This window comes from Fistularia commersonii, chromosome 11 (assembly GCF_037954325.1).
Source record: "Fistularia commersonii isolate RoL2024-O1a breed Wild chromosome 11, RoL_Fcom_v1.0, whole genome shotgun sequence".
NCBI classification, from domain to species: Eukaryota; Metazoa; Chordata; class Actinopteri; order Syngnathiformes; family Fistulariidae; genus Fistularia; species Fistularia commersonii.
Genome location: NC_141294.1, coordinates 4,030,183 through 4,047,653, shown reverse-complemented (window position 1 = coordinate 4,047,653; position 17,471 = coordinate 4,030,183). Strand labels below are relative to the sequence as shown.

Below are 17,471 nucleotides of genomic sequence, written 5' to 3'. Positions count from 1 at the left end.
TCCCCTACTGCACTTGGGAGTGCACATGCTCTGAATTGAGGAAGTGCAACCTACATTAAACCATTAACAATTTAATTTTCCAGTCTCAAAATAAAGTAAGCAAAAACGGAATAATGCCATGACATACGAACCATTCAAAGACCACAGAGCCAGAAAAAATGCACATCTGACACATGACAATCGACTACCTTTCTTGAGCTTTTATTTCGAAATGAAATTATTTTCATTTCCTTTTTTAGCCTGTCTGTTGATAGCTACCTTGACACGTCTGTTTGCGCTCAATAAAACCAGCAAATAAAGCTCAAGGGAAGGGAGGGAACGGGGAAACGACGGGCTGTCCAGCAAAGAAAATATTCGCAAATTTGTTCTCATCCCTATCGGATGGGTTTGAAAAGGACCTGTAGATTAGAATTCACAATGAGCCCACTCATACTGACGGATTCCAGTTCCTGTGAACAGTATAAACCTTAGTGTTCTGTTCACGTCCACCCCGGAACCTGAGGTCTGCTGTACCTCATTCTCTGCAGTTACCCTGCTTTTTCATTTTCAACGATGCCTCCTGTATTGCAAAAAAAAAGTGCCATATTTCCCTGGCGACTTCATGTGGAGGTGTTAAAAAAAACAACAACAAACAAACAAAAAAAAAACACAGCAGATCGTGATGTTCCCCAGATGTTCTAAAACTTTTTACAATACATTGGCCATGCGTCGATATGTTCACTAGAGGGAGACAGAGTGTTTCCTTTAAACGATGGCAACGCTTGACATGCTGGGGAATTAAACAAAACTGAGGTACTTGCTTCCCTCCCAGCTGCTCTCTTTGTGTCCCTTCCTTACCTAATTAGGTAAGGTTTTAAGCACTGTCTTTGGGTGAGGAGTGGTTCCTCATTCTTTGGAAATGGCTGTGCATGGGTAACCGAATGCAGCATTTGCCTTCCAAAAGCAGTATCTAAACTATTCAGAAAGAATTAAGGATCGGGAGCCAGCCAGCATCACATCTTCCCCACCAACGAAGAGGCCGCCTTCACTCTCATACGCTTAATAACGCAGTCATTTAAATGGGTGATAAGTTCAGCTGTTCGACCTGCCGCTCATGAAATATATGAACCATACCCTCCCAAAAGGAGCTACTAAAGAACAGTCCAGAGCCAATGGTTGTTTTGATGGTTGATTTTATAGAAACACATCTTTATCTTTCTACTTTTCTTTGCAATATGTTTCCCTACACATTCCTACATGAAGCTAATTATTGTAATTAAAAGTTCCTCATATATTACCAACATTGCTCTGAATATGTACGTAGACCTATTTTTACTGAATGCATTTAGGATGAACACATGAACAGTGTTAGGTTGTTACAGTGAGTAATAATTAATATCTACATCAACTTTTATCTTAGATACACAATACAGATAACACGAGTAGCGTAGGATATTGACAACCTACAGTTTGTGAAACTTAAGGAATTTTTGGTAACGGTAGGTGTTACTGTCATATGCGGTCGCTTTCAATTCAATCAGTGACAGCTTTCAGCACAAATATAAATCATCAACAAGAAGTAAGCAATTTTCATTTCTATACTTTTAACTGATCAGGTGACTTCAGTTTCATTTTTTCCACTCACTGATTGACATGAAAATGACAAAGTATGAATGTCCGAGTGTGTGGAGGTGCAGGCCACAGATCAGTAGCTCTATCTAGCAGGAATTTACAATAAGCCACTGGCACACAGCAAACTATGTCTCGTTGTTCTCTGTAACAATGAAACTAAAGCCTGGCTTGGGTGTCACAGATCCTGTGGCTGCTTTCACTTGGGAATTGACTTGGGGAAGTCTTCTTGCTCTGGTCTGCTTTTAGCAGTCACAGGCACGACCTGCAGAAAGACAGAGACAGACAGGCAGATATTTGAGGTTCCAAACACAAACGTCTAGATTTTTGCTTCAAAGTACGATCAATAATAATTGTAATGACAGACTATCATGTAACAGAAAGCTGAAAAGAGGCATCCACAGAAGCTATAAGTGGTTTTTAATTGACATCAAAAATGAAATGATAAAATATTTATTCATCCAGATGATGACATTCTCCTTTGGTGTCAAAGTTAAAATCGTTGATCAATGTGTGTATAAATCACAATACCCTAAGTGAGGGATTGAGAAAAGAGTAGCAAGGTCATATAATGAGCCATTAAAATAGGATGTCTCAGTGTCCCCTGGATGATCTGCAATGCTTTCAGTTAGCATTGAAGCAGCTAAATCAATGTTGGGTGGTATCTGACATCATTATGTCATTAGGGCTTAAAGTGGATCGATCTGAAGCTTTAATAAGCGTCTTTTACAAACTAGGTTTTTACCAGAATGCAGACATAAAGTCTGAGCTCATCCCTTTGCTACTTCACTTTGGTATATCAGCGGCCATATCAGTTCTCCATAATATGTCTGAGATCCAGAGGCAGAAAACAATCCAGCAGTCTAATCGGGTGTACTTTCACTGTTGAGAGTTCAGCTTTTGGCTGAATGCTAATAATCATAAAAGAAAATTTGATTTTAAAATTAGCGAAACAAGTGAGTTTTATCAAAGAATATTTGACACATTAAAAATTCTGCATACAGCATTTATATTGAGACAATGAGAAAAGGGTTTTCCAAATATTGCAATATTTTTGTCTTTAGCAAATAACAAAGTCTGCCCATCGTTCAAATATTATTTTAAATTACTGTTTTTTCCCTTTAATATGAGGTCATAGAACCAAACTATATGTATTCCATATAGTCTATGTTTTTGACTGTAGTGCTCCACCATGAGCCTCTTTCTCCATCTTTTGCTGCATGTGAGACACCCTATGGGTCACCGCCTGTTGACTAGCAAGCTTCATGCAATCACTGGTGCTCTTAATAGTGCGACAGTGTAAGTGACACAGGGCTGCACACAGTGAAGCAAATGGACAGAGTAAATATAACTTTAGACTTTGGCAGGATGTCAAGGGGCTGTTGAAATCTTGTATGTTTACATATGCAATAACGGCCATGGTTTTGTTTTGGAAAAAAAATCATGCAGTCATCTGAAAGAGAAGAGTTTCACTGCCCTTGTTTTGTCGATGCTCTAGTGTGCTTTCTTTTACCTTTACAGCAAATTGTTACTTTACAGATGGTTACACCGAAGGTTTTGGTACAAAGGTAATATACCCTACCTTGGTCATTGAGCATCTGCTGAGTATTGCTTCCTGTCCTCCTCCTGCAGATAAGAGAGGGGAGTAAGAGATCTATACACTATGCCTTTGGAAATGAAGCCGAACAAAATTACTTTTACAGGGTCCCTTATTTTTTGACTTTCCACTGTAATTGTGTGTAACTTTAAGAAGGGTCACCTCTTGTCCTGATTGAACTTGCACCTGCAGTGGCCACCTTGGGGAAGAGAGTACCAAGCATTTAATTTCAAAATGACACAAATGTATTTAAGATCATCTCTTACAGCACGTGTGAATAAAGTAACTCTTACTGAACAGGATGGTGATGCCAATGAGGCAGAGGACAGCAGCTAGAATCAGGCCTCCCACACGCAGCCTGTGGTAGTCTGAACAAACATGTAAAAGTAATAAACCCTAATCTGGGACCAGGAAATGCCAAATTTCCAAATCATATGTGTTTAAAAAAAGTCAGGCTCACACACAAGTTACACATCTACACGTTTCTGAATACTGTTAGATTACAAAGAGCACTTAAAAAATAAAAATAGATAAAAGAAGATGAATTACCAAAAGTGAAAGGGTCATCTTCAGCTGTGGGGACAGAAATAAATGAGTTTATGGATAAATGAGGATATTCATAACCAGCCACATGACACTGTCAACATAAGTCAAATACATAAATTGAGATGAGGTTACTAATCAGCATGCATCCCATTTAGTTTCAGACACTGTAAAGGTCAAAGCAAGTTACACTCAGGCACGTGATTCAACTTATTGGAGTATGATTGAATGCAAACATTGGAATGGAAACATTTAATTTTACTGCTATAGTTTTTACACCATGTGGAGATGCTGAATGAATTATAAAATGTATGACTGTATGAGAAGTCTGTGTCCTTACAGTTCTGTTCCTCTGCAAACACCATGGAGAGCACTACAAGGGTCCAAAGAGACAGACACATAAGTTTGGCATGATATGCAAGCAACGTTTTTGTTGATTGAGGTTTGTGACGATTCAATTTAAAAAGAATGCAAGAAAAACCTCTTAAAAGATCTTAAAATGCTTACTGGAAACTCACATCTATTTATTTTGATAGGACATAAATTAGAGTGTTTTCATCTGCATTTCTCCTGTTTTCCTTCAAAACTAGACTGAAATGTGAAACTAGTCTTTCACATTTTCACCCATGTCCATCTTTTTTGTAGTGTTGACAAGGTTTGTTTAAGAATGCAGTTCTATTTCATAGACACTACAGACATGTACAATTTAAAGGCCGAGAGTAAAGAGTCAAGCCGGAAGTCAAATTTTGGGTTAACACCCAAATGCATCACTATTTTGACCAATTTTAGACAAGTGGGGAAAGGAAATTCACACTTCTTGTGCATTCCCATCCACAACACTTATAATGTTGCTACATTGAGATACACAGAAGGTTGTGATATTTTTCAAGTCAACTACCATTATCATCAATTTAGAAGATCAACAAAAAAAAGTAGCACTTTTTGCTCTCTCATAATTTGAGTATGTGTGTCATATTGAAAGAGGAACTACTGTGGTGATTTACTTGGCCACACATTTAAAAAACCCAGTCTAATAATCTAAGAGTCAGAGAGGACAAACACCTTACGCTGTTTGTAAAGAGTGATGACCATGAGCTCCACAAACAGGGTTCAAAAGGTTCGCCCTCAGTCCCTTCTTTCATTCACACATATAAGCAATACCATAAGTAAAATAATTTGTCTTCTGAGGAATACTTAATCATGTTTAGAAAGAGCTTTCAGTGATGTGGGTTATTCAACACTGGTGGAAAATAAAACAACAGGAGTTGATGGCCTGCGGAAAGTGCACATGTTGCAACACTTTTTTTTTCCCTATGACAGGAGATCAGCTGTGTCCCTGTCCTGTTTCTCTGACCACTGACCGCATCGATTTTTTGCAGTATTGCAGTAATGGTTTCATCATCTGTGCTAACAATGCTTCAATTCTTGGATCTTGATCTGTGATAACTGAATTAAAATGTTTTTTGAGGTCTGAGAAATGCCAGGAATTTCACTAAACACACTTCACAGAATTTTCATACAAACATGCCACAGTACATGGAAGAAGATGGCAGTTCCCTAACTGCTTGGTCGTTTGTGTTTTCCCTATAAAAAAGGGGCCTGAATTGTTTGTCTGCAGCCTTATTTAACATCAGTGCAAGAGTAGGAGTGCCGTAATATTATCAGTTACCTGATAGTCTGGCTGCCACTGCTCCAAATTTGACGTACCTTTTATCAATGCATAACTTGTTTCTGGGTGTATCAAAATTGTATGCTTTTCTACTAATATTGTTGGGTGCAAATTGAAACCGCGGGTAATACAGGTAGATGTAGGCCATACACAGGTAAATTAATCAACAAAAAGCTGAAAGAGGTTTCTTGTTGTAGTTTTTACTCACATGTCATCACCACCAAAACACAGATCTTCGCCATCTTTGAAATAGAAGTTGTTCACCTAAGGGGCGGCAGACACAATATCAAACATTTCGGCAAAACAACAGAGTAGATACGCTTGCATGCTGATTTAATGCATTAATTATTGCATTGGATGAGTTCTGTGAGGGAAGGTTTACGGTTGACCTATTTATCCAAGGAAAATAAAAACAAATATTAGATCTGGGGCATCACTGGTCCCTTTAAACATTATTCTGTTTCTATTTGCACTGGGCCAAATATATTATCTCCTGCCCCAAAGGCACAAATAATCACATTTTAAACACTTGTGTGTATGACAGGAAGCTAACATGACACACTAAACTAGCTCACACAGGCTCACAGCTTCAACATAGATGTGAAGCAACATTCAGTGTCTTTGACAGAGGGGCACTAAAAGGTCTTAAACACTCACATTCATACACATCCGTTCAAGAGCACACTACTCATTCCCTCTCAAGCAAACCCAAAGAAATTTAATTGAATCTGGATGGACATAAAGTGGCCCCTTGGTTTGTTTCATATTCAGGCAAAGACAGAAAGTGATCTTTTGTTGATGGGTAAAAAGTGCTCTAATGGAACCAGAGCAAAAGGAAATGTCTCTGGTTAATGCTGCGGCCATGTAAAAGCCCTACAATTTTTTCCACAATCTAATAATGTTATATTGAATTTGTATGTCCTATATTTGATCCCCTCTAAATGTCATTTTTTTTTTATATTCTTAAACATTTGATTACACTTGCTGACAAAAATACCAAATATAATTACATCACATTCACCCTTCCAAAGTGATACATGACTGTAATGTTGTTGTTGTAAGCTTAGTTCTTGACCACATAGAATACATGGGATTTTGCTTCTTTGCCTACTACTTAAATAGACCTTGACAAAGTGAGACTATCTAAAATATCAAAACCAACAGTTCTCTCTCACTAATATCACTCGCAGAACAAGAACATTGAAAAGCACAATTACATCCGACACTTTGTTTGAGCTGCTCCATGTTAATGCTCTGTTAACTGCCATGTTGATGTTACAGAAGCAGAGGTGATATGCACACGGGGAAAAGACACACCTTCCGTCGCTCAGCAGTGATTTTCCATTTCTGCTCTTCCCCACTCAGAACACCCAAGAGTATGAAGCAAACATTAATACCTTAACCTCTCATTACCCGGCGGTTCCGCATGTTACACTTAACTCCTGTTATACAACACTTGATAGCATTCACTTATATTTTATCCAGGTTATGTTTTATTCCAGTAAAAAAAGGATGAAATCAAATAAAATGCAATAGGATGAAAAAGTATTAGGTTTGTGTTTTGCAAATTTGAACTGCCGTATCCTTAAAATGACTATTTTACAATTAAAATTCCGGGATCACAACTAAAGAGCTAGTAAGAAGGACGATGCGTCTTCTCCCACATGGCTGGTATTTAGAGTTTGGCAGAGAGGAAGAAATAGGAACATGACGATGGCTTCTCTCCTGGTTCCTCTCCACAGCAACCCAAAGCGTGACAGGGGAATGTAGAGGATGGGAAACAAGCCAACAACCACTAGAGGGTTTACCTCAGTATAGAAAGGAAAGACAGGAAGAACAGACAGAGACGGGAGTGGGAAGGACACTGAAAGAGGACTCAGTGACGGGGGCAGTAGGAAGGTGGGACTGTCAGGAGTGGTGAAGGGGAGGCTCAAAGAAAGCAGGGAAATTTGAAAGCAGAGGCACCACCTTTCTCTCGCAGTATATGAGGGGCATATTGTTAAGCAAATGTTAGTGTAAGGTGGAGCCAGGTTGTGAGAGCTGGAGGCAGTTATTCAAATCCTTGTTTACAATGATTTAAAAATGAAAAAGCACAATACCCTGAAAGACATGTAGGGTGGGATGCTTTCAAAGTTGAGGATTGAAAAACGTGAAACTATGGCCATGAAAGATTTATGAAAATATGCAGATGATTCTGCAGATATTAATTTAAAAAAATAGTACAAAAACATATAAATCACTGACTGAATTAAACAACTTGCTTTGAAGCCTCTGACTCATCTCATGTTGGAAGATAGTATTGAGTATTTTCTGAAATACTGAATAGTCATTGTTGTTCCATGTGACGGTTTTTTTTACTATATTTTTGGGGGGATTATTTCTTAAAGCATTTAACAATTAAACCAGAGAAAAATGCTGATTTAACTAATAGCGATATGTGCTATTTATCGAGTGGAATGTCCAAATATTTTTCATGTGAAATTCCAGGGAAGAAAAACATTATTGCATTATTGTTCCTCAGAGAAGAAGCCTTAGAATCTCAATTTGTACTGATGTGATCTCTCTTCCCTTGTAGGGACCCTTGTCTGGCTCAGCCTGGTCCACAGATAAAGAAGATTCTGTTCTCCACAGTCATGCTACTCTGCTTGTCTGTGATTCTCTCTGGTTGTTTTGTAATGAGCTTGCCCCTTTTCTGCTTGTTTAAAGACTATTTGGCCACATTCTTTTTCAATTTTTCATTATGTGTTAGACATAATATCATTCAGCTTCAAAAAGCTCTGAGCATAAAGTTCATGAGCTCCAAAAAGAATGTTTGAAGTCACTGTCTAACATTGCTCCTCTGTAATTTACTGCAATGTCATCGTACATTCCACTTAAGCCTGCAGCCTCACCCATCTCGAGACTTTTATGTCACTATCATGTCACAAGCCCCCCTATTTCAAACAGATCCTTCTCATAGTCTTATATTGTCCTCTCCACTCAATCCCCCCATTCTGTATACACTCTGCAGTATTTTTGTGCTACATGCCTCTCTCACACTTCAACACTATCATCTCTTCTTTCAGTCATTTTCTTCTTCTTTTCACTGCCTGTTTAGCAACACAATTAGTGAAAGAGGCTGTCACAGCAGCAGCAACTCTTAAGCCAAGTTAAGCATCTCATTCTCAAAAGACCAAACAGCTTTATTTCAGGCATAAAAACAATCCATATAAAAATTTTTGCTGATAAACTCCAGTATTCGGTGTATTTCTCTGGTATTTCTCCATGGTGTTATCTGAATTCCTTTGTGATCAGAATTCTTCAAGGGGCCAAGTGTACGAAGGATTGCACACTTTCATACTAAAAGACAGCGTAAGACCAAAACTGGCAAGTTTGGATTCATGTGTATGAATCTGTGGGTACACATGTTCCTGCAGACCTTTCCTTGATGCATCCAAACTGACATGGAATTGGGCGCATTTACTTGGGCCACTTGGACTGCCTTATCTCCGTCCATTAATAAATATCCAAATGACTATAACTATGTTGCATGTTTTCACCTTTTTTTGAAATAATAATGGCAAAGACACCAGGAAAACTTAAAAAAAAAACAAACAAGAATACTATAGAATGTGAAACTGAGGTACTTTAATCAGAGGAGGAACCAAGACAAAATGTTTTATTTGGTGGTCTTTTCTCTAAGTAGCAAAATAATATATACTTGGTAAGGCTATAAACACAACCGTATTGGAACATGGCACCATAGCCATAATAAAGAAACAGGGGTCAGACATGAAAGTAAATGCAAAAAGAAGAGTTGCTGAACATCACCGGAGTGTTACAGTCACAGGAGGAGGACCATGGATGACTGAGAGATGCCCACCAGTCAGCCAATTACCGCTGAAAGGCTCCTGTTGCTAGGGACCCCAGCATGATGAAGAGTTGTACAAGCACTGGCAAGGAGTGACTTCTCCCAGCCACCCTCTGTAACGCTAGGGCCAGTTCAGCACAAAGATCCAGCAGGATCACTCTTGGTAACCTAAATCGGCTAATAAGTCAGTCATCAACCTTGGCCAGCAGGTAAGCGTGGCCCCTAAAGAAACAAGCCTATCGACTACTCTCTTTGCAATGTCCTCTAGTGGTGCCAAAGCTGCCATTGTTGTGCAATTGTGCGCAACTTCCTTTAGTCGTGTTTTTTGTCATTTGGGCATAAATCACAAGTGCTTAAGTGCATGTAGAAATATTGTTTTTAACTCTCTCTTGACTTCAGAAAGCTTAGTGGAACATATTTTCATGTACAAAGCTGACTCTCAGTACTTTGTAGTTTGGCACTGTAAAACAACAGTTTGCATGGCAGTATGCACATTCTCATGGCAGGTCGAAAATATGTGGCACCACATAAATCCTCACAACATTGATTTTTGTAAATTCCAACATGTGAGTGGAACATGTACACAACGTTCTGAAGGGTACACACTGTTCTTCCATGAGGCACTGGGCGTCTTGTGCGCATGAAAACATAGTAATTCTATTGCTGTCTTCATGACCCATGTGAAAAAAGTGACAGCGGCAACAAAATATTAAGACATTAAAAAAAAAGAAACATCTAAATTAGATATATATAAAATTTATTTATATCCCATCCCCTTCAAACACTTGATAATCATAGATTCACACACATGAATCTATGATAAGAAAAACACTTTGAACCCCGGCCACTATATTAGACCTTTTGCCATAGAATTTTGCACAACAATAGGAGTGTCAAATTAATCAGTCAATACTTACATACATTTTTAAATTATGTATCAGCATGTATGACCATCACACACACAGATGACAGCTTTTTAGAATTATTCATTATATCTGAACTAGATCTGTGCTTCCTCTGGTTGTTGTGTACATGACATCGGATGTAATGAGATACGATGTGCACACTGTTTATGTTTGGCTCGCTTTGTTTCTATTTTTCCCATCACACCCACCCTCTTGAATGCTGGACACCAGTGTGACTTTGAGTGTGAGCGAGTTGCTGCACTGCACAACAAAGACAGCTGCCTCTTCCCACTGGCATGTTTTATTCTTAAATTAGCAGCATAGTATTCCAGCGTTGGTCACATCCTTTAGGAGACACAGCAGAGCTGAAATACATGTTCCCAGTCTCCGCTTCTTTCAGAAATGTAATATTCCTTGGCTGTCCCTGATGTTTCTCTTGAATCAAAAATTCACTCCTAAATATCTTAATGATTATGACAAAGTGTTTCAACATTGGGAACTATGAAGGAATATGTGAGAGTAAACAAGCAAAGTTTATTGATGAAGTAAAGGTAAAGTTGGAGGTAAAGAACCAAGGATTGCAAAAAAATTTTAAGGAACCAGGTCTGCCCAAGATAAAATAAAAAGCAGGAAGAATGCAGGCCTGAGGGAAAGAGCAAGAGAGACAGGAGGAAGAGGGAGAGTGTGGTTGGGAATGAGGAGGGACAGAGACAGACAGATGGAAAGAGGGAGTGGAGCATGCTAAGGCCATGAGTCACACAACCACAATGCAGGCAGCAAACATTCTACACTTACTATGAGAAGGTGAAATAATGTGATATTCCCTTATTTCAAGTCAATTTCTATTCCGATTGTATGTGGCTCATCTTTTGTTACCATGAGCGAGAAATACACTCACTTGGCCTGGTTAATTTAATACAAACAATACGCTGTCTGCTGAGCTGTAACTAAAATCTTCTAGGTTACAAAGAGAACAAGCTCAAGGTGAAGGTCGTGGTCACATTCCCAATAGAAATCAATGCCCAGGCTTTGAGGTTTCTAAATTGGTGAGACCAAGTAATGTGAGGAAAGCTAAAGAGTATGTGTGTCTCACTTGCTCACTCTCTCACTGACACCTTTCATGTTTCTCACTGTCTAGTCTTTTTTTGAGAGCTGTTTTCATGTGAGGAAAGGTGGGAGGCAACAGCTAAGTCACTCACCCGGGAAAGAAAAGACAACTTTCTGTCATCGCCTTTGTTCACCTGCTTTCCCCACAAATGCTGGGTTCTCTCTGTAGCAACGGAAACTCTGAATTCCCTTAAAAGCAGCATTAAACTAAACTATACTAAATATTTAATGTTGAGCTTTTCACTGTGCATTTGCGTATCATCGAATAACAGAATGAATAAAATTCTGTTTGATGATGCGCAAATGCAAATGCACAATTCTATAATGAATACAATACATCATAGTGCCACATATTGTTGAACTGCAGAGCTATCTGGCAAAATCAAGAAAATAAATTTCTCTGTGCAATGCAATATCTAAATCTATGCCAGTATTGCCTGAAACTGTTTTGAAGGTATTCTGTTACCAAAAATATATTTGGCAACAACAGGAAGTCAAAGTTGACATGAAAGTGAGCAGATAATCTTCCCGATCAATACAGTCTCAACCACCCAGTCAAATTCATGGATTTGCAGACACTTGGACAAACTCCATGGCGTTTTTCAGTTTATAACAATTTTAATTGTTTGCTGTCACATTACTCCCGGAGTTATTTAGTGTGGTTCAATTCATACTAGGCTAAACAGAGTAACAGGGGGATCAGATGTGTTTTTGCAGGGCTGGTACCAATTGTTCATTAGTCACAGAGGACCATTGCCAATATTTAAGCCCAATATTAAGTTACAACTAATTAAAAAAGTTTCTGCTAAACTTTATAGGAAAACGTGTTTGATACAGATTTAAAAAATAAAAAGTAACAGGCTGAAGATTCAAGTACAGGATAGACATTCACATTAGATTTTCAATAGTTTAATTACTTTCAAATAAAATCTTGTTGCAGATGCAACATTACAGCATTCTTAAAAAAGAAGACATAGCAGGTATTACGTCACCATAAGGTCATGTAGCCAAATGGTCAAAATGGCACGCAGATTCAAAACTTGGAAGAAAATCAAAGTTTATCTCTGACGGATAAAGCTGGGAAAGTTATACAATAATAAATATAGACATTTCTGATGATTTTCGATGCACTGCTATTTGCAACTTCAAGAATCTGTAACATCACTTCACCTTTTTGAGTTTCTAATAATACTTTGATGAATAACTAATTGATTTGAAATAAAATAGTCAAGATTCTCCTGCACACTGACATTTGTCAAGCCTTGTGTCTGTCCTTGTCTGAATCTGTCCTTGCCACATGGTAGCAAACTACCTGTAGTATCAACGCCGCCTTTATCAGGTGGCCTTTTCTCACACACACACACACACACACACACACACACACACACACACACACACACACACACACAATCATTATGACGCATGCAACAGTGCTCATTTTCATAGGAGTTGGTTGTTGAGAAATTAAATGCGTTTATCTTAACCAAGAAGACAACGCTTCCTCTTCACTCTGACGAGGTGAAACTAACTTTCTCCACTTTTTAAAAAATAATTTGAAAATTATAACATTAAAATAATCATGTGATACTATGAGCGCGCGCAACAGGGCACTGGGTGATGTGCGCGTGCTGGTAGGCACACGGAGAAATGTCAGGCTTTTGGGAAATAGCGTTTAAAAGTTTTTTTCTCCCCGAAAAATCTACATACTCTGAATATGTTTAGTTACTTGAGTTAATGAAAAAGCGGAAGGAGTCATTAATTACATGTGTGAAATTTCACTCGCATGTAAAATCCCACGTATTGAGAAAACAGCTAACATGACTCATTACAGTATTGTGTGTTAAAATTAGCCTGGTAGCTAACAGGAGCCGAACCCTTCAGCTGCTTTTAAGATGCGCACAAGTTTATTTGGGGGAAAAAAATCCCGTTGAGACTATTCCATGCGAAATGAGCACAAATCTCTTTGTTGAATTACTCACCTCCCGCACGGTGTTTTTCAGTTGCGACTGTGACAGGAAACTTCCTCTCGAGAAGTCGGTGAGCGTCTCGTCTCAAGACCAGCGACTTTTCCTCCAGTTGGAGCGCCCACGCCCTTCAGCACTGGGACACTCAACAGGTTGGCTTGGTTTTTGGAAAAGGGGGCCGAGTTTAAAAATGCTGAACGAACCGCGGCGAGTTCTGATCCTGAATCAGTTTCTGCCCAGACACTGGCGGATGAGAACTTACGCGAATTGATGCGAGAGGGGCGTGGAAGCTGATCCTGGGTCAGAGCCCAGTGTTAGTTTGTTTGTTTGTTCAGAGCGAGCGAAGATGTCGCTTTAGACGATCTGATTCACTGCAATTCGGTTTACTCGTTCTTACCAGTTATTTACACATGGCAACAGTCTCCCAACTGCGGGAGATACTCGCAATCTACGATATTATTGAAAAATTAGGAATGCAATGCACTCCAACTGCCTCTCTTTGCAATTTATTACAACTACGTTAAAATGTACAAAGACAAAAGTTTCAAAAGGTGTTGTGAATAGTGACATTTATTTGGTTTCAAATGTGCATTCATATGATGTTGTTCGCCATGACACATCCTTCCAATATTGAAATGGCTGACAGTGTAGCAGACAATACTGATGCAGGTTTCATTGCAGCAGGTTTCTACTAATATTGTCCTACAGCTAATATGTCCAGCACAGTATAACAAGTTTACAAAGCAATGGTGTGGGTTTTTCAGTGTGTTTACATGGGTGAGTAGTCTGTGTGACAATGAATGCACCTTCAAAACAAGAAAATTAGTAAAACAGTTTTTGATTTGTTCTCCTCTGGTAAGTGATGGTGTCCATCAACATTTCTGTTCACATTTTGCACTACCTTGTTTTTTTTTTTTTAAATAAATGTTTGTTATTTTGCACAGTCAATCACGCTGGTTTTTTGTTTCCTTCTAATCCTCCACAACCCATCTAATCTCTCCACCCCTTGCTACTCAGCTCTGCTTTCCTCACCAAACTGGTATTTCAGGACCAATATCAGATTTCACTGTTGTCGTCTTCGTTTTTTCTACAATAGAAAACGAGGGGCGATCAGTTTGCATGCCAGTGTAAGAAAAGGGTCTGACAATGAAAGAGCCAGTTTGTGTTAAGTGAAAATGTCTTACGTGTTCTTCCGGGAGCACTTGTTATCTGGGGAAAAAAAAAACATAGTGAACAAGCACTCGGTTAAACAATTCATTGCACTTTCAAATCTTCATTACAGTGATGATACCAGCTCATTAGATGTTTTTTCCATCATACAAAATCATCATATACACAAAATATAATTTGATTTTGTGTTTTTTATTGCTATGACATGCACCTTTGAGGATGTACTAGCTTGGCTATGACACTTACAGAGTAAAACAACAAGTCCTCCAGTCACCAGCAGGCAGGCACAGATCAGGCCTCCAATTCGAAGTCTCTCATAGTCTATTAGGACATAAAAAAAAGGCAGAAAAGGGTAGTAGCTAATAGCCATAACAAAACAAAAGACCATTTCACAACCGGCACATTAAACACTTTGGTAGGGTTCATGAAAGTAACATGACACCCCCCCAGGCCCCTTTTTTTTCAGTTGAGTGTCATCATGGCTGGCCATTTTTTCCAATTAAGATGACCTTACTTGCATGAATAATATTTAAATTAAGAAAACTATTAGATTCAAGAGATACTCACTGTAAACAAAGGGATCTGCAGACAAAAGAAAGGAGAGGAAGGAAAAATCAATTATCAGTGACGATAAATCCCACACTGCACTGAAAGTATTAGTATACAAGGTGGTCAAGCCACACAATTTTCACTTTAATGTCATTATAGTTGTACTGTATTAAGAATACATTTCAAGTGTACCAGTAAAGCTATACATACAGTACAAACTGATGATAATTGTGGTTTGTGGACAGAATTAAGGCAGTATGTCTGTGAAGTAGAGTCTGTATCTTACTCGCTTCGGTTTCTGTGAAGAGTGCGAAGAGCACTAGGAAAAGGCAGATGTATAATTGTTAATTGTATTACGTTGAAGTTGTGAACAACGATTTCAAAAGATGGTGTTAATTATTATTATAAGATGTATTGTGTCCACTAAACTGTTATTTACCTGACATTGCAGCCAAAATAGTGAGGTGTCCCATCTTCAAAATAACTATGATACATGATTGAGAAACAGAGATAAGGAAATGAACAAGAGAGAATAAAAAGAGCAAAAGTGAAAAGGAGATCTGTTTTTCACATGATCTTTTCCTTGTTTTATGCACACACACTAAACTTCACCCTCACCCAAGGAGGAATGTCCTTGTGGTGTGAGAGGTCAGTGTCTTGTCAGCAGGGTTGCATTCCGAGTGTTTGGAGAGTAAACAGCAGATCTTTTTTTTTTTTCCTGCCCTGGGCAGAACATCAGGCAAACACTATCATGTGTTTTACTATATCTTAAGATACTGTTTCATTTCCTTTATGCTACATTTAATTAATTTGCAAACAACTTGAAGTAAAAACTTGAATAGATTTGAAAGTGTCATAGCACAAGATATGTTTTATACATTTTAAAAATATTTACATTGAAAAAATAAATGTGCCTTTTTTCTGATTGCTTTCAGATTGATTTTAGATTCTTGTGTTTTATTTGTACGGAGCTCAGTAACTGCCCAATCAAAAAAAATCATGCATGTAATATTTGTTTAAGCCATTAATGAAATTAATCATTAAAGACAACCTTTTCTTGCATTTAGAATAAAAAAATACAAAGTTCGTACAATTATAAGTAGAAAAAGAGCTAAAAGGCCTTTAGTCACCTCTGACTGACCTTGTCGAATCTCAGGCCTTCCCTCAAGTCAATGTTTCCCTTTTTAAGACCCATTCCTCTATTCAAACTATGGCAAAAGCACAAAAAGCTCAGCAGTTCGGATATTCTCTCTTCATGCCAAAAAAGAATCCAAGCCTGTTCTTAATGTGCTTATCTATGTTTTCATGAGATATTGATTGAAAGTGCTAGTTTCAAGAATTAGACTTCACATAAATCAAGAATAAAGACAGTTCTTATCATACATCCTTCCACTGTGACCTGTGATAGATGTTCACTGCAGCTATCAGTTAGCATGACATCTACAAGGTCAGCCCTCCCTTGACTTTCAAAGCCCATGTCATAAAATACCTCGTACTTCTCACACCAGAGAAGAGCAACAGACGAAGCAGAGTGGATCACAGTAAAAAAAAGTTTTGTGCCAAGTAATCGCCAGCACATTGACCCGGCGAAATGTTAGATCCAGTTTTTAGAAAATTCTCTGTCAATTTATTCAAGGAGAATGCCAGAGGAGATGAAAGTCACCTTTGGATGGCTCTATTCATTTATCACTATAATGACATTATTAAGATAATCTACTAACCAAATACGCATATCTATTTGAAACTTCAAAACACTGGATACAAAGCATCCAAAAAAACAATTGATCAATCTGACCAATATTTTTTTTTTTATATATCATTAAGGTGACCCCTATTCCCATCTACTCTTGATCTGTCATACCTGTGCTTACCTCGGCTCGCGGATTCCGAAGCAGAAGGGTATGTGTGGATGTCCCAAGACACTGTCTGAACAAAAGTGTGTCTTTGCAAATGTACCTTAATAAGTAGTACCTGCTCCACCTCTTTGTTTGGGGTTCAAACGTGTGCCTGGGCATATGAGCCATGAAATGTGGCCACGTGTAAAGGACAGGTAGCACTGTTGTTCCATAAACATCAGTTTTGTTTGTCTGTGTGTGTTTGCATTAAAGCCCTAAATTGTATGGCATTTGTTATAAAGATGCCACATTTAGTCACACTTTGTCACATTTATTATTAATTATGTCTTCAGTATGAAATAATAAAGAAACAAAAGTATAAGGTCACATACTAAAAGTGCATATGGTAGCATTGTGCCTAGTGCAAGGCCGGTCATATCAGTAATGCAATGTGAAGATGAAAAGAGCTTTTTTCGGTCAGATGCAATTCAGATTTCAGATGTAACATATCCTGAAAAGTCCAAGAGTTAAATGCCACTGAATGTAAATACTCTGTTCCTGTTTTTTTCTTGCAACTTATGACAATTGATTATTCAACAAAGTTTTTATTGGCACTGCTCATCTCTGGATTCAAAATTTTGTGTTGAGGGGTGAACAGAGATGACCTCCCCATT

At 38.3% G+C, this 17,471-nt stretch overlaps 1 protein-coding gene across 1 annotated transcript; it reads right to left on the bottom strand.

The window, feature by feature from the left end:
* Positions 1-1,155: 1,155 nt before the first annotated feature.
* Positions 1,156-13,395, bottom strand: fxyd3 (FXYD domain containing ion transport regulator 3). The gene is made up of 8 exons (XM_086154570.1): positions 13,259-13,395; positions 5,626-5,681; positions 4,089-4,121; positions 3,755-3,778; positions 3,499-3,573; positions 3,368-3,404; positions 3,191-3,234; positions 1,156-1,873 (listed from the first exon to the last, which is right to left on the bottom strand). Exons 2-8 carry the CDS (start codon positions 5,657-5,659, stop codon positions 1,854-1,856), a joined length of 267 nt encoding a protein of 88 aa, XP_086010696.1. The 5' UTR covers positions 5,660-5,681; positions 13,259-13,395; the 3' UTR covers positions 1,156-1,853.
* Between the last annotated feature and the right edge of the window lie 4,076 nt (positions 13,396-17,471).

Bases quoted from the DNA above. Each gene is read 5' to 3' on its own strand.
- fxyd3 (XM_086154570.1), bottom strand. From the start codon at position 5,659: ATGGCGAAGATCTGTGTTTTGGTGGTGATGACAT. The intron at 3,235-3,367 runs GTGACCCTTCTT...TCTTATCTGCAG, and splicing joins AAGTTCAATCAGGACAAGAG to GAGGAGGACAGGAAGCAATA. The intron at 1,874-3,190 runs GTAGGGTATATT...GTCTTTCTGCAG, and splicing joins GCAGATGCTCAATGACCAAG to GTCGTGCCTGTGACTGCTAA.